Raw genomic sequence first — 23,469 nt, forward strand, 5'->3', positions numbered from 1 at the left:
AGAAATGTACTTAGATACCTGTCAGTGTGTTTTAGTTGTACATTCATCGTAGCAGAGTAAGCTATTGATTTCATGACCTTTCTTGATGTCTGTTGGAGTTCATCATAGGCAGCTGCAATGTCCTGGAGCTCAGTTCTCATAGGTGCAAGCACATAATGCCACTGCTTTATCACAAACGCAGGTTCTTGAATCAGCTTCTGATGTGCCATCTCCTCCAAGAGCTGCTTGATAAGATCTGCTGTTGGGACTCTTCGACAGTTATGATGATCCATGACCTCAAACAACTCTTCTTTTTCCACATCTTCAAAATGTGAATGGCATGATTCTAGGATCACCCTGTCTGATTCTATATCTGAGAAAGCAGTCCACAAGACTTGTTGTGACACATCCATTGGAAAATTCAATCCAAAATAGTTGTGTTAGGACAATCCCAGAAGATAAATGTCAGTTTCATTAGGGGCACCACAAAAAGAGCAGCTTGTATCTATGTCTGATTTAAACCTTTTCAAAAACACTTTAGCTGGGTAAAATCTGTGTAATAATTTGAATGAGATTTCTAAGATTTCTATTTCAAAGGCAGAGTCCAAACGTTTTTCCGAATCAATATGATCAACCAAATTCTTCCAATAAAGCACCACATATGGAGTGTCTCGGTTAGTTTCATGTAAATCAGGGCGGGTTTAAGCGTCACCATTGGTTCACTAGTTCTATAGATTGACAGCTCCTCCTCTAGCCAATAAGTTGAAGAGGGCAGTTGATGTCACTCTAATGCACCTCATTAGCTGCCGATGCTGTTCTGTTCACTTGCACAGGTGAAATTGGATAACTGTCAGCTGGGGTAACATCTTTCTCGACAGGACACCATTATACGCGCCCGTCTGTCACTGCTATACGCCCACCTTAAAAGGTAAATGTACTGTATGTCCTTTTCAGTGAATGTTATGATTTTTGTGTGAAAATTCTTTATGTATAAAATATTGGGTTTTAACTGGCAGAACTGTCTCAGTCCTCTCTGGGTGGACCGAACCTGTACAATTGTGTGTTCGATTACATCCTGATCCTGGGGTGGAAGTCCCTAGGTGGCGTAGTTGGCTACATTTGAAAACGTTAGTCAAGGTTTCGGTTTCTTTCGTTCCTTTCCTCAGTAAGTGTTATCACAATTAAAGTTTCTTACACTCAAATACCATCATAAATATACAGGAATCAAATACTTTTACTAAATTAAGTGTAATGTGGAACTGTTTTCTGAAGCATTGAATACGCAGAACTATCAATTCAGAAAAACTGTTTTGTCAGATTCAAGCTAATAAAATTTTCTGACATGACAAGACAAAAGGGGAAAAAAGCTCATTATCATTTCAAAACATTCTTTTTTTTTTTTAAAGGTCATCTTTGCAAGAGGCTGATTCAAAATTTTGCAATTTCATTTTCCATACACTCATTGCCACTTGCAGTTACATTTAGAATTATATAAGACATGAAAAGTATGTGGAACGTTTTTAATATGTGAAACTCTTCTTTTTCTAACAGTTCCAAACTTTAGGTTCATAACGAGTCAACACTATGTCAAGCTTCACAGATCCAGATCCAGATCCAGTACTGGGCTGAGTGACAATACACAATGTAATTACGGAAAAACAAGCAAACAAACAAAACAGTAATATTGTGAAACAATTTGAAATAAATATTTTCTATGTGGATTTATAAAATGTAATTTATGATTTAAAATGTAATCTATTCCTGTGATGCAAAGCTGAATTTTCAGCATTACTCCGGACTTCGATTGTCACATGATCCTTTCAGAAATCATTCTAATATGTTGATTTGCTGCTCAATTATTATTGTTTCTCAGTTATTCATAATGATTCTTCTTATCATCAATGCTAAAAACCGTTTTTGCTACTAAATATTTTTTGGAAACTTTTTTCAGGATTCTTTGATGAATAGAAAGTTAAAAAGAACAGCATTTATTTGAAATAGAATAATTTGTAACAGCTTTTACTGTCACGTTTGATCAATTCAATGCACATTTGCTGAATAAAAGCATAACATTTCACAATATTACCGTTTTACTGTATTTTTGAGCACATAAATGCAGCCTTGGTGAGCAGAAGAGACTTGATTAAAAACATTTAAAATTCCCAAACTTTTCACAAGTAGTTTTTTTTCCTCATATACAGTGTATATATGCATATATCAACATTTTACCATTTTTATTATGAACATTTTTCTTGTGAATAGGGCTGGACGATATGGTCAAAATTTATATCACGATATATTTCTTAATTTCGGTCGATACGATATAATTCCGACATCGATATGAACACTATTAAAAAAAGCCTCATAAAAACTGCCAAGAACACCTACAACAGATGTCTGTGCATACAAACTTGTGAAAAATGAATTTGTCAAGTCTGTGAAACCTCTTCCTATAAAACTATTTAAATTTTTAGAAAAAAAAAAAAACAGCACAAAAAAATTTGTTCACCTTTTATTTATATTTAACCTTCATACAAACAAGAAATGTGAAATCACTGTCAAATAAACATCTAAGACTCAACTTATTAATAATTAATATATTTAACTTCAAACTATAGGCTAACATACCAGTCAAAAGTTTTTAAACAGTAAGATTTTTCATATTTTTTAAAGAATTATCTTCTGCTCACCAAGTGAATTATTGTCCAGCCCTAATTGTGAACATGTTCAACATGTCTTTAATATTGTTGACATGACAACATATTGTTGTCTTTACCGTGACATATAGTCTGTATCACAGTCTGTCTCCTCTGACAAGGACCTGTTCTGTTCATGCATGTTTCCTGTATGGGTCACCATATATCCTGATGTTGTGTCATGATGCTCAGTCCTCATGTCCAAATCAGAAGAACATAGAAAAAGGAGGTCTTGGCTTTCCACTTGCATTGGATCGTCTGTTTTCATTTCTTTCTGTGTGGGTGCACAAAGCTGTGGGTTTCTTTTCTGTCTCTCCAGGAGACTGATGTGAGATGTCGATAATTCTTGAACCTCACTTCCCACTAACTTGGGTAGCAGAGGGTTACAGACCTCCTCCTCATCCAAATCATCCTCTGGTCCCAGAGCCCTCAAAGTGACTGAAAACAAGTTGATGTTCCCTGAGACATCCGCTGCAACATCTTGATTCCCCTTCGATTGTAACTTCATTTTGACTTCAGGATGGCTGCTTCTATCTTCAGACATGTCTAATACAAATAGCTTTTTACAATCAAACTCATCATGATGGATTTGTTCCATGGCTACTTCTTTTGTATGGTAGATCCCTAAACTGTTATGGAGGGTCGAAATTGAAACTATAGCCTTCTCTTCACTATTATTAGTTTCCCAACCACTGCTGTCAGTTACACAATCCATGTAGTTGCAGTTGCCTTCATCTTCTTCCTCATCCTCTGTATCTGCCTGTGAGAACAACAGCAGGTGAATTTGCAATAAAAACATGTTTCAAGATATTGGGGTATAAATATGTCACAGGTAAATAAGATATAAAAATGCCCCTTTATGAATTTTTGTCTCTTATTTATATATAAGCGATATCACACCAGCAGCAAGAGCAATACCACACAGTGCTGTTTTTGTCACGAAGAACACGAGTGCAAATCATTGACTCTAGGCCAGGGGTAGGCAAGTTCAGTCCTAGAGAGTCCTGCAGAAATCAGCTCCAACCCTGAAAACAAAACTCACCTGCCTATAGCCTTAGTAAAGCCTTAGTAATCCTGAAGACATTGATTAGCTTGTTCAGGTGTGTTTGATTAGGGTTGGAGCTGAACTCTGCAGGACTGCGGCTATGTTACTGTTTTGTATTGTGTTGAAAGTTATATAAAAAAATATAAATAAAAAAAACATCTAAGATTTAAGATCTTTTAGCTATTTTTAGTGGAAACAGATAAGCCTATATTTATTACAGTGTAAATACAATTTGTCTGACTCGGCGCATCATTGACAAAGTATTTTAAAAAAGGAAACACGCAAATCTCACGTTTTTTTCCCCCAGGTTGTATCCTTCAAATACAGTGGTACAGTGGTCATAATGTTGTGGAGATCTCTGTGCAGTAGCTATTATTCAAGCCGGACAAGACCGTCGACCGCCGAATCCAGCAGTGTTCCACCATAATATCGAAGTGTGCATTATTGATCATTGTTCTCGCAAAAAAATTCTCATAACATGAGATCTGCAGTTTAGTTTAAATATGAATTATTATAGCACTCCTCGCTGTCATTAAAACATTGCATGCGGCAGGAAAAGTGATTAAGTTTATACAACAGTTCAGTAAACACGTTTACATTGTGTTATATTTTAAACACAATATTGTGTGTTTTTGTTCAAAGCCCATTCATAGTGAGAGCCGTTTACTTGATTCCTGAATGAATCAGCCGTTTGAACGAATCGAATCGAATGAATAAAGACATTTACTGCCACCTGCTGGTAGTTTTAGTTTCTTCTTTAGAGTATCATTTAATTTATACTCATAACATGAGATCTGCAGTTTAGTTTAAATATGAATTATTATAGCACTCCTCGCTGTCATTAAAACATTGCATGCGGCAGGAAAAGTGATTAAGCGCATTAACTACAAATATGTCTAAATTCATATAATTTTGGTTTAACTTCTGCGTAACGACTTTATGTATTACTCGCCCTCATGTTGTTTCAAACCTTAATGACTTACTTTCTTTTGCACAACATACATTTTGAAGACTGTTGGTAACTAAGCTGTTTTGGTTCCCAGTGACTTTCATTGCATGAACAAAAAATACTTAGATGTTTCTCAAATCATCTAATTTTATGTTCCATAGTTTATGTTAGCCTAAACATTTAACACAAAAATAGTTTTAAATTATCTTTTGGGGGTATTTTCACAGCCAAATTTAGTTTTAGCACCCTGTAATTAATTAGATTAAAAATTTTAATTGACTGACAGCCCTAATATATATATATATATATATGTATCAGTAAAACACGCAAATCTCACGTTTTTTTCCCCCAGGTTGTATCCTTCAAATACAGTGGTACAGTGGTCATAATGTTGTGGAGATCTCTGTGCAGTAGCTATTATTCAAGCCGGACAAGACCGTCGACCGCCGAATCCAGCAGTGTTCCACCATAATATCGAAGTGTGCATTATTGATCATTGTTCTCGCAAAAAAATTCTCATAACATGAGATCTGCAGTTTAGTTTAAATATGAATTATTATAGCACTCCTCGCTGTCATTAAAACATTGCATGCGGCAGGAAAAGTGATTAAGCGCATTAACTACAAATATGTCTAAATTCATATAATTTTGGTTTAACTTCTGCGTAACGACTTTATGTAATTTCAGTACTTATCTCTATTAATGAGAGTGGAATATTTAATGCAAATGTGTATATCGAAAAGAACACAGAGTTTAAAATCCTTGTTTACTTCATTACGTTTCTCACTCCAGGAAAAAGTTCAGTCAAGAGAATCCATAAGGTGGATATACCAAGTATTTACACCAAGTTTATTTTTATAAATCCAGATACGCGCGTGAAAAACAGCTTACGCACATTTCTATGCCTATTTTGTGTGTACGCAACGTTTATACATGAGGCCCCAGGATAGGATGGTCAGTCTCAATAAAACTCATTTTTTTCCAAAACTCATGGTCAATAATGCATCCATGTAAATTCAATTACAAACAAGAGCAGCAAGGTGACTGCAGACCTTCACCCCAGTCTTGCAATGTTCAACAAAGTCAAGATCTTAGCAATTTAAAAACATAATAGTATGCATTCTTTCATCAATATTACACATTATTTAAATATTACTTTAAATAATTTAAATAGCATTTATGCTGATAAGTTTTTGGCCTGTCCCTTACTATGATTTTTCTTTTTCAGCAGGACTTTTTAATTTGCAAAAGGAAAGGCAAAATGACATAAAAATCACATTTGCATATTGTTTGAAATATAGTCTCATTGTTAAGCAATGTTTTTGGCATAAGTATGCATTTTTTTCTATAAAATATAATTCATTTTATTGGTGTCCCCTGATTTCATGTCAGCCCTGTTACCCTCATCAAAAAACCCTTGTAAAATGTACATTCAAGTGACATCATTTCTAGGAGGTTATATCATCTCTCAACCAGGATTCCTACACTTAAAACACAAGCATGTTGTAGAAGCTCTCACTTTTATAATGCTATATTATATGTAAACAAATATGTGCAGTGTGCTGAAGAATGTGTGTCCTGGCATCCCTGTTATTCTGGTCAGTCCTGTGACTATGACGTCAATCCTGTTACTGTCATTAATTTCATAAAATTGTAAAAAATTACATTTGATACAGACTTCCAGCTTTTTCCATTGTAACTTTAAATATATATTTTAATATCTCTCTTGTAAAAATATAATTTTTTCTTAACTGACGTGGTCATCCTGAAAATTAGGATGTTTTTGGTCGTCTGAATGACACATATAAAAATATATTTTTTAAAAATACAAAATTTGAAAATCCCAGTGAAAAGAGGGACTAAAATGCTGCTCATATATGTGAAAACTATCACACAGTTCTAATTAAACTATAGTATCTAGTAACGCTTGTGTCGGTAACAGGGTTGACAAAAATACCAAAACATGAGGTAGAAAAATTGTCATAAAATAATAAATTACATAGCCTAAGATGGCACAATACAATTTCTTGTCATTTTAAGGTGACATCATTTCATGGATATTTAAAAAAATGTTAATTAAACTTATTTTATTTTTTAATTTTTCCAAGTGGAAAAGGCACCAATTTCATGGAATGACCCAGAAATGTAAATAGCCCTAGATAGGAAAAAGGTTCCGAATGTCTGTGTAAAATGTAAACATGTTTTAAGGTCTTTAAAATGTAAAAAAGGTTTAAAGGCATATTCCCATCCAAGTGACACCATGTTTAACACCGTCAAAGGTACAAGACGTTAGGGAAATATGAGATACGGACTAAATGCCATTTGTGCCACATTCATTTTTATTGCCAAAATCATCCAGAATGTTTTAGAATATATCAAAATATCCATAAAAACAAAACTGTTTAGTTCTCAGAAAGCTTATTTTAGAATATACTTGACCTCATTCTTTTCCACAGGCCAAATAATTGTTTTAAACAATTCAAATCAAATAAAATGTATGCAGTTTTGCTGAAAAGGTCTTTTAGCTATTAAGATCTAAGATCTTGCTGCCAGGAAGAATCTACTGATGTCATGGATCAGTGATAAGCCTCCCTCCATCAAAGGCTGGCATTCAATCATTAGGGAGATTATTCCTCTGGAACTCTTGACCTGTATTATTCATTCTACAATAGATGCTTTTAATCGTGTATGGACACCATACCTTAACTGCATAAATGCTTCTAACTGTGACATCTTGTGGCTTGGTATGACAGTGTTCCTAGAGGTGTATAGACAATTCATGTATTCTCCCCAGTTTTTATTGTTAATTTTGATCTGTGATTAGGGTTGTGACGGTGAGGAAATTTTCCCACCGGTTAATCGAGTAGAAAAATTGTCATAAAATAATAAATTACATAGCCTAAGATGGCACAATACAATTTCTTGTCATTTTAAGGTGTCTTCATTTCATGGATATTTAAAAAATGCTGATTAAACTTATTTTATCTTCTAATTTTTCCAAGTGGAAAAGGCACCGATTTCGTGGAATGACCCATATAATTGTTTTGAAATGGGTATCAGACAGACCTTGTTGACATAGTTTTCCTCGTCTTCAATTTGCTTGCCTTCTGGATCTTCCTCTGCATTCAGTGGGTTGTTGTTTTTGGTGGGATGATTTTTAGATACACTGATTAACTGTGACTCAATCAGTGATACTCTCTCAGATAATGTCTGTTCAGGAATCAGATAGTACACTTCAGTGATGTTACCCTAAATGAGGGGAAAAAAAGCAATACAGAGAGATACATGAGACTTAGTCAAAATGATGACTCTTGCTCCAACTCTACTAATAAAAGGTTTGGACGCACTTGAAGGGATATATGGTTTTCATTATGTACATTGCATTTGCTCACATAATATTGTAACAGTTTGTGTTAAAAAGAGTGTAATCAGACTTCAGACACTAATATGTTTTAACTGAAATTGTGCACAAATGCTGGGGGATATCAAAACATCTCCAGTGTCAACACTTCAGACTCCAGAGGAGACTTTAAAGTGGACTTGCTCACAATCATTGCCAACGCAGTTCAACAATTCACTGTTTCTCGAAAGCATAGTTCCAACAAACAAACAAGCAGCAGTGCAAAGTTGTGTGGTTGGAAGTACAGTATAGCTCTCGGCCTTAGAAGATTCATTTTATTATTTATAATAAATTCCATTTGCCACCACAAACAATTTGGCAGAATTGTGAAGGTGGATCATGAATGGGTACTTGGTAAAAAGCCAACAAAATTTATAAATATTATTAAAATATAACTTTTATTAATTAAAATTAATAATTTATTTTTTTATTTTTTTAACTTTTTTTATTTATTTATAACATTTTCTTGTACTATAATATGTGACCCTGGACCACAAAACTAGTCATGAGGGTCAATTTTTCGAAATTTAGATTTACACATCATCTGAAAGCTGAATGAATAAGCTTTCCATTTGTGTATGGTTTGTTAGGATAGGACAAGATTTGGCTGAGATACAACTATTTAAACATCTGGAATCTGAGGGTGCAAAAAAATCGAAATATTGAGAAAATCGCCTTTAAAGCTGTCTAAATGAATTCATTAGCAATGCATATTACTAATCAAAAATTTAGTTTTGATATATTTACGGTAGGAAATTTACAAACTATCTTCATGGAACATGATCTTTACTTAATATCCTAATGATTTTTGGCATAAAATAAAAATCTATAATTTTGACCCATACAATGTTTTTTTTGTCTATTGCTACAAATATACCTGTGCTACTTAAGACTGTTATTGTGGTCCAGAGTCACATATAGTTATGAAATATATACAATATTTCAATTTTGCCAGTCTATCAGCATAATTGCAAATGTAATTTAAGTCTCTGATTAACACAGTGGTGTTTCGTTTAAGTTAATCATTCAAACAACACAAGGTAAGGGTTAGTAAACGATGATAGCATTTTTGGGTAAATTATGGCTGTAGCAGAAACTCTTCCAATGGAGAATCAACAATACAAGCCTATGTAATACAATACAGCTATGCTGCAGCTTTGCATACACATTGCTTTTTGGTGCAATGTGAAACAGGTGTCAGAATAAATTTACTGTTATTGTAATTTACTGACATTTATTAGCCAGGCAACCTTACTATGCTCAGTAACAATTTCTTAAATGTTCTAGGTAAGAAAAGGTAAGGTAAGAAAAACTAATGTTGTAAATAAAAAATGAATGACAAATTACTGATGATAGCAAATGCAGAATATGAATGTAGAAAAGGCTTACCAGTGATTTAGGAAGAGTGGTCTTGGGTTTACATATAGATCCAGTGTAAACCAGACTTAAAGCAAGCACCAGCACACCTAAACCTGACACTGCCGCTCCCAGTGACCAACTCATTAAATAGAGCACTGCAGAAAGAGAAACGTAGAATACAATCAAAAACATTATATCCATGCAGTAGCTACTGTTTTTTTCCTGGATAACACTGAGCACACTGACTGGGGTGGGACTCAAATTTAGACCTCAGTAGTTTCTCACTAAAACCATACAGCATCACATACAGCTCTAAATTCCACTCTCAATCATTTTTTCCCATCTGATGTTTTGCCTCATGAATGCTTAATAGTGTTATAAATCCAATTCATGAGCTTGACAAGAGATATCCATATGTAGAACACTTTAACTGCATTAAAGTTATCAACACGTTTTTGATCACAATAAAGGCAGTATGACTTTTCACTTCTAAAAATGGTCATTTGTTTTTATTATTAAGCTTTGCAACTTGCATTTTTAATGAAACTCTGATAATACATCCTTTCTCTTTTCAAATTCACATTTTTCCTAATACTGCTGCTGAGGTACTGTTTTTCACTTTGACATCATTTTCTCTTCTGCCGTACATGGTATCATAGTATGTGCCGTATCTCTTTTGGAAAGTTGTGGAATTACAATAGTGGATTATTAATCTTTTTAATTACACTTATACAAGTAATAATGAATTTGATGATATCTGTAATTTTATCAAGACTACTCAATTTCACTTGCACAAAATAAAAAAAATAAAAATTATATATATATATATATATTAATAATGAATTTGATGATATCTGTAATTTTATCAAGACTACTCAATTTCACTTGAGGAAATTAAATATATATATATATATTACTAAAGTCAGGAAAAAAGAAGAAATGTCTCCTTTTCAGGATGTAGTAATTTAGAGATAATTTTGTAAAATCCAAATAAGATCGTCGAAAGGGTTTGAACAATGTTTTTCATACTTGTTCAAAAAATCATAAGTCTTGCACATACACCTGTGGAACCGTCCTTAAGACACTTATGGTTTACAGGCGGTAGGCAATTAAGGTCACAGTTACAATAACTTAAAAGACAGTAAAGAGACATTTCTACTGACTCTGAAACACCAAAAGAAAAATGCCCAGGGTCCCTGATCACCTGCGTGAACATGCCATAGTCCTGCTGCAGGAAGCATAATGACTACAAATGTGGCCAGAGCAATAAAATGCTGCTATATCCATAACGTAAGAGGGAGTCAGGAAAGACAGCTGATCGTCCTTGCAGTGGCAAACCAAGGTGAACATGTATCCCCCCAGAAATGTTTGGGAACGTGCAAATGCCTTGGTGGAATAGTGAGGTAACATCTCACAACAAAAACTGTATGTTAAAGATACAGAGAACACTCTACAGAGATATCTGTCATTTTTATTTGATTATAAGAAGGTAATTCTGAACGGCCAAAAATAAATTTTTACTATTCATAATTCTAATTACAGAGATCTATTCAAAATTAAAATACAAACATTTGTGGATGCCAATAGCCTCGTGGTTAGTGCGCCGAAATATAGTTTGATTCCTATCTCAAAGTCCTTTGCCGATCCCACCCCCCTCTCTCCACCCAATGGAGAGTCAGCTCTCTACTGTCCTGTCCCAATAAAGGCAGTAAACGCTTGTAAATATAACTTAAAAGAAAATACAAACATCTATATGTTATTTTTTTAGATATTTAAATGTTATGACTGAGCCATTTATTGTTATGTAGCTGTGTATATTTTTTTGTGTTTGTGCATGTGCATCTTGTGTGTGTTTGTGTCTCCAGGGATGATTTGTTGGAGGCTGCGACTGATTCTCCTCCACTTTCTGTCTACTCCGTATTACCGTGTATCATTTTGTCATTCTGCTATTTAGTGTAATTTTGTAATTGCTCATCATTCATTCTCTTCTGAGGGCCGTGCCAGAGAAATTGTGATGGAAATTGAGAGTGTGCTTGTAATTGTAATTTATGATATTTGTTTGAAATTTTTGCTATTTTTATTCAACATATTCCTTGTTAATACTTTTTGTACATAGTTCCCTTCCGAGGGAACATCGAACTGCGTCCTCTAGCGGTCACTATGGGGAATGCCTTCAGCGTGACCGGTGTCTGAAGCATACGTCTAAACCCGACAATAACATTGGCCGGCGACAGTTAATGACGTCATTACCAGCGTGATCACAGTATAAAAGGGCGCCGGAAGAACACGTCATCTTCTTCTTCATCTTCATTGACCATATGTTTATGTTAGCGGTAAGCTAAGCACGACTAGGAATGCATGTTCCATCGCCAGAAGCTTTGCTCTGATACCCCCAGTTTCACACGGCTGGCGTGTTGTGTGTGGTGAAAAGCAAGCGCGTTCAGCTCTTGAGGGAGTTGAATGCGCTCGCTGCATTCATTGCTTATTTCTTTGTGAGGGACAAGCTTGAATTGAACATGCTCGACTCACGAGGAGATGGCTTGTGCTCATCGTAATGCATTTGCTGGTCTACTGAGAGGGGAGGCGAGTACTTCACCATTTACCCGAGTTTGTAGATAGCGTTTGCATGAGTGTGTTCGCCTCTCACAGGAATAGTGATGCATTCGCGGCAGTGGTTTCCATTCTCGCTTGATTTCCGATGTAATCTAGCGCGAGTGGAGCGCGTTTAGCTCCAGCGGGAGCTGAATGCATGCTGCACGTTGCAGTGAGAATTGTCTGCCCATTGCCCGCGATTCACGGTTGATGGGCAGAACATGGAAAGGACCTGACGGGAAATCTTTTCCCTATCAGTAATTTCCTGCTGTATATATATCTATATCTATATCTATGTATATATATATATATATATATATGTACTGTATATATATATAAGGAATTGTATAATGTGGATATCTGTCTGCAGTTGTTGGACAGATGATTTATATCATGTCCTTATCAGATAACCACATTATACTGCACTCCAGGAGCCCATCCCTCCACCTGACTGAGGTTAGGCAGGAGCCTCCTGCGATTCCATTGCAGTCTCTCATGCTGGACCTATGATGTTTTTGGTTAGTTTCTATGTCTCATAGAACTACCTACTGACAGTTCGGACCCAAGTGTTCTTCGGACGTTACTTGGACCTGTCTTTTTACCTCTGACTTTGTTACAGGGTTAGGACCTCTACGAGTACTTCCCCTGCTGAAGTCATCCACACGCTGAGCTTCTGTGCACTTTCTAATATCCTGTATGGTATGGGTTACGCACTGCCAGCCTCGTATCCTTTCTCTGAGTTGGCTCAGGCTCTTCCTGATCGGGGTGTTTGCTACCAAGGACCTGTCGAGTCAGTTCCTTTGAGCAAGCTCATGCAGAGCTGGCGGTAGTCCCCTGGGTGACAGGCCAAGGTCTAGTTTATTGTTCTAGACCAGGGGTGGCGAACGTCGGTCCTGGAGAGCCGCAGCCCTGCAGAGTTTTGCTTCAACCCTAATCAAACACACCTGAACAAGCTAATCAAGGTCTGAAGGGTTACTAGAAAGCTACAGGCAGGTGCGTTTTAATTAGGGTTGGAGCTGTACTCTGCAGGGCTGGTGCTCTCCAGGACCGGAGTTCGCCACCGCTGTTCTAGACGCTTGGCCGTATCCCCTTAAAGGAATCTCTTTGTTTCTGATTCCAAGCCTTCGAGCTCTGCCCTGGGTTCAGGCGTTCCAAGCCCAGCCCTTAATAGGTAAGTTATTGGGGTATGCAGCTCAGGCCTTTGGCCGAAGGGGATAATGTTACTGACAGCCGTCAAGGCGTCCTTGGGGCAACTCCCATAGCTTTGGTAGAGTTTGTACTTAGTGCTCGCCTTGGTGCTTGGCATGCACTCCCCTCAGCATGGCAGAGTGGGCATACCGTTCCCCATGTCAACCTCTAGAGGATGCAGTTCGATGTTCCCTCGGAAGGGAACGTCTCAGGTTATGTATGTAACCATGGTTCCCTGAGAGAGGAACGAGACACTGCATCCTCTAGAAGCGTCGCCATGCTTCGGATTCAAGCTTCAGATGAAGAAACAGATGACGTGTTCTTCCGGCGCCCTTTTATACTTCGGTCGTGCCGGTAATGACGTCATAGGCTGTCGCCGGCCAATGTTATTGTCGTGTTTAGATGTATGCTTCAGACACCAGTCACGCTGAAGGCATTCCCCATAGCGACCGCTAGAGGATGCAGTTCGATGTTCCCTTCTCATTAGGCAGTCATGGCCTAATGGTTAGAGAGTCAGACCTGTAACCCGAAGGTTGCGGGTTCAAGTCTCAGGTCCAGCAGGGATTGTAGGTGGGGGGAGTGAATAACCAGCGCTCTCTTCCACCTTCAATACCACGACAGAGGTGAGACCCTTGAGCAAGGCACAGAACCCCCAACTGCTCCCTGGGCACCGCAGCAATATGGCTGCCCACTGCTGGGTTAAATGCAAAGCACAAATTCCGAGTATGGGTCACCATACTTGGCCACATGTCACTTCACACCATTTTCTTTGAATTTACATCTTTTCACTGTGATTTAGGAAGGAAAGTACTGGGGCTGACTCTCAAATTAGACTTTTACTAGTAAGAATAAAAAATAAAAAAAAGGAAGTCAATGGAGACACTTCACTACACAATAGTAAATTGTGGACAAGTGAGCCTCTAGCTCTCTTTCATGTTCAGTTTAAAGCTCTGCATTTCAGCCCGAGCCTGACGGGGCCCATCTTATTTTCAACCCTAGGGACAGGCTTCGGGCCAATTTTCAGGTCACAGCTCACAGGCATTGGGGCAGTTTTAGGCTTCTCATTATTTTTAATATTTTAGACATCCATGAATTAAGGTGAAGGAAAAGACGTGCTGAGCTGGTGAAAACAACACGAAACCACGCTACCATGACTGTCAAGACCAGCTATCGCGGTGTTTAATGTCCTTGCCAGCAGCAGAAGCAGCGAGTGTGCCTTCAGCACAGCTGGAAGAGTTAAGAAAGGATTATTATATTAATTGTTTAATTAATTGAATTAATTGTTAATTTAATTACTTAAATATATACCATAATGAGCCTTTACTATTTAGGTTAGCCTATTCCGCGCTCAAGTGCAGGCATGAAGCTTGAAAATAATGACTATGAATGTGTCATGGGAGAAAAAAAATAGTAAGGAGATATTTTAATTATTTATTTTTAAACTAGTGTTCTCTGTGTGAGTGTCAGCTGCAAAGATGCAACTGGCAAATGGTTTGTTTTAAAGCAGACATTTCAATATTTTTATAGACATATTTCTCACGTCAGTGAGGCAAGCACCCTGTATGCTATATATGTTTCGGTTCATTTTTGTGCATATTCCATTTTTTTTAAAGTTCTAACTAGTAAAAATCTAATTTGAAAGTCAGCCCCAGTACTGTCCTTCCTAAATCACAGTGAAAAGATTTTTATTTTATTTTTTTAAAATGGTGTCACTCCCTACTTATTAACACTCCTTACATATTAACAATATGTACTTACTACAGGGCTATGTTTTAGTTTAGGCTTGGTTGCTTGTTGACTTGGTTTTATTGACTTTGAGTTTCATACAAGAATTTCAATTTTCAGTCTATTTGAGCTTAATAACTCTTCCTCCACTGCGAGTAATCCTAACTCTTTGACAAGCAAAGTTCAAGTGTTTGCTTTCAAAGGGACCAGAATTATACCTGTAGACAAGAGGTTTTAGGAGCTACAGCCATTTAATTTTGGATATGATATTTTTGACTTTCATGATGCTTGAGGGGTTGATTTTTTTATGAAAAGAATTTTAAAGTCTGAAAAAATAAAAAAAATAAAAAACCTGACACACACACCAAGGGGCTGGCATTATACACATGGCAAATGTTTAAATGACTGTATGTTAAATAGTTCTGCTGAATTAATTCCAGAGGCAATTAAAAAAATATGGAGAATATAGTTATATAGAATATAGCTATATAGAATATAGCTATTGTTAAAGGTATTTTTCTTACTTCCTCTTGGCTCCTCTTTACTAGTGTATTCACACTGCCAAGCAGATGGTTGAGTGTTGCGGTTGGAATTGGTTTGGGGAAGTACTTTAACACAGTACTGATTACCAGGCTGAAGATTCTGCAGGACATACTGTTTACTTGACGTATAGATCTGGTTGGCCTATATGATTAACAAGACAACAGTAAAAGACTTTAGAAATTCAGCTGATGTGATGTTACAAGTAGTGCTGGGCGGTATACCGGTTCATACCGAATACCGGTGTTTATTTTTATGATATGAATTTTTTAAATACCGCAATACCGGTGTATGTCGCTTAAACAACGTTCGGAACGCGACACTGTTTGAAAGGGGTCCCTTTTCACTGTTGCACTGTGGTGAGGGAACAGCTGTATGTGTTACTAAGTGTGAAAGTTCAGAAACTGAAGCTGTAGAACTAATAGAACGTGATGACACAGAAGAACTCATCCACAATATCCACATTGACCGCCACAAATATCCACCATCCCCTGCCATCAGCTCCCGCGTCTCACACACACGCACACACACACACGAGCACGACTTTAGCACTATATTTATCAACTTTCAGACCCTTTTAGCGGCTTTTTTCCATAGAATTTCATACTGACAAACCTAGCAACTTTTTTGGATAAACCTTAGCTATCGTTCAGCTGGAAGAATATAGATTTTAACAATCAAGGAATGTGTAAGCATTCAATAATCAACAGTAATTAAATTAAATTGAGTATTAAATAATATTAAATTATTAAATTTAATTATTTTGCAATATCTTCAAATCCAGATTAATATTTCTTCTTTATAAAGTGATCTCAACCAGCTTAAAGCAACTAATAAATGGTTAAATCTCATGAAAACTGTAAAACACTAAATTAATTTGTAAATAAATAAATGCTGGAATAACACAGTGATTAAGAGGTGTGTAACTTCCATATTAGCCTGGTTCCGTCAACATTGAACTGGCTCCCTATTAAACAGTGCTGATTACTTATAAAGTCTTAAATTATTTGGCGTCTCAGTATTGCTATTGCATTAAAATCCTTCATGTGGAAGGATGATGCATGATGTTGCATATTAAGCATTACTTTAAATATTGGTACTTTTGAATCTTTAAACACATCTACCTCCACACTGAAACTGTTTGATAATGCGCTTTTGTGAATATGGCTGTTTAAATAATCTAATCAATGTCTTTTCTAATGTATATATTAATTTATTGTTTAATAATCAAAAAAGGCTTGATTTTACTCTACATTTATAAAAATAATATTTAGTGTAAATTTAAATAATATTAGTCCATTGTCTCTGTAAGTCAAAAAGCTTCTTGAGATATAATGCAGTTCCACGGGGTATTCAGCTTGAAAGCCTCTTGAGGAAGACATATAGATATCATATAGATTTCATGAAATACAATTTCTCATATCGTGGTCATATTGCCCACCCGTCCTGTATTCCACCATGAGAAATACGCATATATATGCAGTGATATGCATATATGTCACCCTGGACAACAAAACCAGTCTTAAGTCGATGGGGTATATTTGTAGCAATAGCCAACAATACATTGCATGGGTCAAAATTATTGAGCTTTCTTTTATGCCAAAAATCATAAGAATATTAAGTAAAGATCATGTTCCATGAAAATGTTTTGTAAATTTCCTACCGTAAATATATCAAAACATAATTTTTGATTAGTAAAATAATGGTCCTAAAATAGGCCTCAAATTTTTACATTGAAAATCCGATTTTTTTGGAGAAACTTGACTTGGACATGTTTTCATGAGATTCACCCATTCACTACACCTCACAGCATTAAACAAGAGGAGAGTTTTCATGCTGAGTTTCAAGGAAAAAAACTGTGAAATTAGCAAAGTCGGCGATAAAACTTATCTTATTCTGTTTGAGCAGATACAAAAGACTCCTTTCACAGGGATACTTACCTCATTCTGTCCAGCTTTCTTCCAACTTATATCGAAGGACACAGAATTATAAAACGGATGCAGCTGATCTACTTTCCTTGATTCACTGGGTACAGAGATGCTGATATTCAGACAGTGCCCACAGCCAGACAGAGATATAATGGGTGGACCTATGATTGCTAAAAAATAAATAAATACATACAATGAAATCCATTTTATAAGACGAAAAAACTACAGTAGATCTTGACAGACCTGCACATGCAAACTGACAAAGAAAATATGACTCCGTAAATGTATTAACTGTAAAACTATCTTCACGTCACAAACAGCACATAGATATTCAAGTACTTACTGTCTTCATATGGTGTAATGCTTTTATTAACTATCGAGGATGTCATGTTGTCAATTGATGCCCAAAGAAAGAATGTGCAGAATGTATAGATGTCTTTAAATGTTTCAGAGACATCTACAGTCATATTTCTTACGTTCAGTCGCAGATGTTGAGGTTTTCTGTAAGAACAGCTATAAAAATAATAAATAAATTGTCTCATTAGTAAGATGGTCATAACAGTAAAAAATGTTGAAAAAAATGTGTTTGACATTTTGCATTTGCACTAGGAGAAACATCTTCAAATTTGTGTGATACTGACAAAAGGAGAGTTGTCTTTTACAGTTACAGTGGGTTCAGGAAGCATTCACACCATTAAAAATGTCTGTGTGAGCTTTGCTTTTTGTGGACTGTGGAATTTTAGCTTCAACCTTCCAAACTGAATGGAGAGCACTGGTAGAAAGTGACATCTGGACTCTAATCTAAAATACTGAACTTTCTCTTAGGTCCTGCTGGAAAATGAATCATGACACTAAAACCTAGATCTCTGGCAGTCAGAAACAACGACTCTTCAAGGACACTACTATATTTAGGCTCTATCCAAGTTGCAAACCCTGAGCATAATGTTGCCCCTAGGGGTGCACAATATAATAAAATAAAATCAATATTGCAATATGCCTTGTTGCAATGATCAAATCACAAAGGCTGGAATTTAAATAAATAAAAGCACTGTGGGTTTCACAGTGAACTGTGTGCCACACTGTGTTCATTTATAGATGTGCGACTCATGATACAATGTTGAGCATCTCATTGCAGCTCAGTTCATTTACTGTGAAACAAGCCACTCTGAGTAGATGCCTGGTTAGCAAACAAACTAATTCTCAACCAGTGCTTTTCTGAATTGTTTCAAAGAATTTGCATCTCAAGTTAGCATTTCTTGAGTCAACAGTACACTCAACAGAACCTGTCTCTTTCAGACAGGTTCATGATGCTGAGAACCAATGATTGAGCTGATACCAAGAGCACGAGTGTACCGGGGTTTGGCTGATGGGGCGACATGTAATGTTCTAATGCATGTAAGTACAATTGCAGAAATAAATAAATAAAATAGAAAATATGTTCGTTTATGTCTTCATTGTATGGGACAAATTAATTACCTGAAAGGAAAAGTTAATTGGAGGCAATTAAAGAAAACACTACACTGTCATTTGTGTCAAATCAACCAAATTGCAGACTTATGTGGCTCACTTTTCAGGGGTTCATGAAATCACGTTATTGGGTCAATATCAACCCTATTGGGTCATTCCGTGTCAACTCAACCAGAGGTCCCCGACTCAAATTTTTGATTTTGCCAATATCTTTTCTGAAGAAAGATGAACATGTATAGTGATTAAAGCCAGAATATTAAATGTCATGGGTGAATATTTACAGAGTCATCCACTGTTTTGTAGAGGGGGGTCAAAATGGCCATTTTCACCTGAGATTCAGAGCCAATTTACAGGGGGGTAAAAATGACGTTGGAAAGATGGCAGCATCATAAAGTTACTTTTACACAGAGATTGGTAGGTCTGTTAGTAAAATCTGTTGACTTTAGCAGTCTTTGTTCCTTTATGTTTCAATGGTGACCATTCAAAAATGGGGAAAGAGCACTTTTCACATTTTTTCTCCAAAGTTTGCAGGCCTGTAACTCAAAAAGTATTAAAGATATATGAACTATTCAAAATGTCAGTATTTACTGTCTGTCTCCAAGATCTGCCTAAAGTAAGCATCAGCGATGTCCATCTTATAGTTGATGCCTTGTCACCTGCTCCAACACGCATGTGGGGCAAGGGATTCAAGCTCTAGGCCTACATATTTGCACATTAACAACTAGTTTAATCCAATGTGTTGTGCTGGCAGCTAACCTTTTTTGTGATAATTGCATTATCAGCTGTATTAACTTTCTCCCCTTTCCCCCTTCTAATAAAGATCAGGGCATATGTGAAGTCATTGTGCTACACATTGTGCTTACAGGTCCATGAGGAAAGCTGAGAAACCTCACAGTTCGAGTGTATGGTAAAGCTAGGATTGATAAACCGATTATAAGCTTGTTACTTTAATAACCCGGTGTTTCTAATGCTCCCGGGGGTTTTGCTAAGGTAATTCATGTTTAATATAACTCTTAAATTAGTATATAATGAAAAGAGTGGCTAAAATTGGCAGGTGAGTTTACCTTTCTGGTCCCCATTCGGGTTACTGTCTTGTTCATGTTATAAGCTTGTTACTTATTATAACCCGGTGTTCCTGATGTTTTCACTCATGTGGTTAACGGACTCATTTTCCACAGCTGCATTCTCTGGTTTCTCTAATTGTTTCACTCATCCACTTTAACTCCCCTGTGTATGTATGTATAAGTGTGTATGTTTGATAGAATAGTTTGTGTTAGTGTTTAGTTAATGGATTAGCTGGTGCATTTCTGTTTTTGGTTCTGTCACTGCTTGTGGATAATGTCACCTTAACACAATTCCTGATCTTGCTACATGCTCTAATAGTACTATAAGAAAGTTATTTTCTATGGCCACGAAAATATCATTTCTTAGAGTTGATATGAAATTACACTGAATGCAACTCAACAAGCAACAGGAAGCGGTTACCAGCTCTTCAGAACACAGACCCAAGAGACACCTGACACCTGATATTTTTAGACACATTTCATTTCATTTCATTACATCTGCACATGCACATGCAGACCAACGTGCTGTACAATCAACATTCAAATACATAAAATACAATAAAACAAACAAGATAACCCAACTTGTGTATCAAATAGTGTAGCCAAATGATACACAAGTTGGGTTATCTTGCATTACAACTAATGAAAATAGATTTTGTTTAACGCAAACATTAAAAGGGTTTACAGTTATGACAGTTGTAATTTCACGTGGCAGGCCATTCCAGAGCCTCGGACTGGCAACAGCAAAGGCTTGATCCCTTTATAACTTAGGAGCTTATTAGTTGATCTTAAAGACCTAGATGTTTGGCAAAATGTGATGAGCACAGACACATATGCAAGAGGCAATCTATGCTTTAAAAACAGAGCAATACCTTATATTTTATCCTAAGGGCAACCGGCAGCCATCTGAGTGAGGAGAATAGGAGATATATAGAGAAAATCAAGTTTCTTTACACTCACAAGCAGCCAGTCCACCACATTCCTGAATTAACTGCAAGGGTGAAAAAAAATGCCTGAGAGGACCCCACACAAAGAACATTACAATAGTCTAAAGAGACAAAATAAAGGCATTTATAACCTTCTCTAAATCTTCAGTCGAAAGAATTGACTTTAATCGAGCAAGATGCCTGATCCGGGAAAAAAAACTGCTCTTAACCACAGCACTGATCTGCTTGTCGAATCTCACTTCCGGGTTAAACACAACCCCAAGATTACTTATTTGGTTGTGAAGTTAGGCTGACCATAGATTGAAATAATTAACAATTAGGGCTGTCGCGATTCGTCGATTTTATTAGACTATTCGATTTTTTAAAATCCTCGACTTAATTTTGCTTTGACTAACCGGCAAAATACCGGAAGTGGCGCATTTCACGGACGAGAATCCCAATATCCTGTGGCTGGCCCAAAAATCATAATTTCTGCCTTTCCCTGGTCTAACTAAAACAAAATTGTAAGCCAACCGGCTCTTAAAGGGTTAGTTCACCCAAAAATGAAAATTAGCCCATAAATTACTCACCCTCAAGTCATCCTAGGTGTATATCACTTTCTTCTTTCAGACGAATCCAGTCGGAGTTATATTAAAAATTGTCTTTGATCTTTCAAGCTGTTTCATGGCAGTCGGCGGGTGTTGCATGCATCAGTCCAAAAGAAGTGAGTCACTTCTGAGCGGCGCATGCGCAAAGCTGACTTCCATACGTCATCCGCCCGGAACTGCTTCCAGTGTACATTTTTTTTTTTTCTGGACTCCTTTTTAATGGTTAAATTAAATGTTATTAATCAAAAAGCATGTCTAATTAATTAAAATCATGAAACTTAAACAAGTTAACATCAATTTATTAAAAATTTAACAAAAATTACATGTTTAGGGCCGTAGGAAATGTTTTATTTTTCCCAACCTTATGTTTTATTGTTACCAAATTCTGTTTTAGCATGTCTAATTATTTGAAAGCATAAAAACAAGTTTAATTTATTCTTACAATAGCCTTATGATTTTTTGCTCAGAAATTCTGTTGTGTATTTACATTTTTTAAGGCATAAACATTCATTTAATCTATCTTTTAAGTAATGAAAACTTAATATAATATAAGCCGCCCCCCTAATATAATGGCAGGGGAAACACTGCAGCCCGATAAGAAAATTTGGCTGATATCTTAAAGCCGATAAATAATGCATTATTTCCTACAGAGACACTTCAGATGCACGCTGTTCGTCATGATGGTTTTGAAATGCTTGAAATATAACTGGAATCACTTCGAAAAGGACAATACACTTAAGTGCAACGTGTGCTTTTATGTGGCTTTTAATGATGAGAACTTTTTTGAAATCAGGCTCTCAAAAAGTATATAAAAACTTGGATATAGATTTATCGGCCAACATATCGGTTATCGTATCGGCCAAAATGTTCATATCGGTGCATCCCTAAAATTCTCTCTTGATTTCAAAGGGAGGTACATTTATTTATTTTTTTTAGGTATCAATGGCACAAGTATGTAAATAAACAAGAAACAAACATCGAGAGTCTTAAAAAAACCTTTTGTGTGTGGAACTACATTCTTTCGCTATAGTTTGAAATCTCACGTTGACAGTTTAACAGCTGAGCTCAAGCCTCCGTTACCAATTCAAAAATGTCACTTTAGAATTGCTTCATTGAAGTTAAAAGATTATTGTATTATGTGCAGCAGTGCTTCCAACACGTTTTTTTTCCACGGCACAGTTTTGATAGGTAAAATATCCCATGGCACACCACTAAGCATTGAAATATACGCTCACACTTAAAGGCAGGGTAGGTGATTTGGTTAAAAAAAAATTTTTTTTTGTTATGCTGGTTGAAAGTCACTTCGCATCCCGATAGCAATCACTAAGTTAAGTGGTCTAAATTTATTTATATGTATTTATATTATCTGCGGAAGGCATAGGACCATAAAATGGTCATCCGATCAAAATGTTTGGTCCGAACATTACGACAGGATGTCCTGCCTGCCTGTCAACATATGTATTTGTCCTTTGCCCTGTTTGCGCAGATATGATACGCTATATTGCCAAAAGTATTGGGACCCCCCCTTCTAATGAACAGGTTTGACTACTTTAGTAATTTCCATTAGAACAAATCTTAATGTTTAAGCATATAATGATATTCTAGGGAATTGTGTGCTTCTAATTTTATACCAACAGTTTGGACAGGACCCTGTTCTATTATAAAATGACAATGCATATGTGTATAAGGCAAGGTTCAAAAAGAAATGACTTGACTGGTCTGCATAAAGCAAAGTCCTAGCTAAGTCCATCTGAACACATCCGGTGTGACTTTGGCAGACCGTGAGCCAAAAACTCATCACCACACACACCAATGACTTATACATATGGGTAGAGTCATTTTAGACACGTCCTAAACTTTTGCAACAGAGATGGAAATACAATTTTAAATACATGAATTATGTTTCCATCTTTGTTGCCACAGTTTTGGAAGTGTCTAAAATGATTGTACGCATATGTACAAGTCATTGGTGTTTGGTGATGAGTTTTTGGCTCAAGGTCTGC

The 23,469-nt window shown here is 36.4% G+C and overlaps 1 protein-coding gene across 2 annotated transcripts in view; it reads right to left on the bottom strand.

The window, feature by feature from the left end:
* Positions 1 to 2,664: 2,664 nt before the first annotated feature.
* crfb1 (cytokine receptor family member b1) overlaps positions 2,665 to 23,469 on the bottom strand; it is a 39,622-nt gene continuing 18,817 nt past the window's right edge. For both annotated transcript variants that reach the window (XM_016560847.1, XM_016560846.1), the window contains 6 exons: positions 17,745 to 17,914; positions 17,414 to 17,571; positions 15,458 to 15,617; positions 9,459 to 9,583; positions 7,736 to 7,918; positions 2,665 to 3,435 (listed from right to left, as the gene is read on the bottom strand). In XM_016560847.1, the coding sequence (XP_016416333.1) occupies positions 2,752 to 3,435; positions 7,736 to 7,918; positions 9,459 to 9,583; positions 15,458 to 15,617; positions 17,414 to 17,571; positions 17,745 to 17,914 (1,480 nt within the window). In that variant the 3' untranslated portion in view covers positions 2,665 to 2,751. The remainder of the gene's footprint in view (positions 3,436 to 7,735; positions 7,919 to 9,458; positions 9,584 to 15,457; positions 15,618 to 17,413; positions 17,572 to 17,744; positions 17,915 to 23,469) is intronic.

Source organism: Sinocyclocheilus rhinocerous, unplaced genomic scaffold (assembly GCF_001515625.1).
Source record: "Sinocyclocheilus rhinocerous isolate Xijiao unplaced genomic scaffold, SAMN03320098_v1.1 scaffold1973, whole genome shotgun sequence".
NCBI lineage: Eukaryota > Metazoa > Chordata > Actinopteri > Cypriniformes > Cyprinidae > Sinocyclocheilus > Sinocyclocheilus rhinocerous.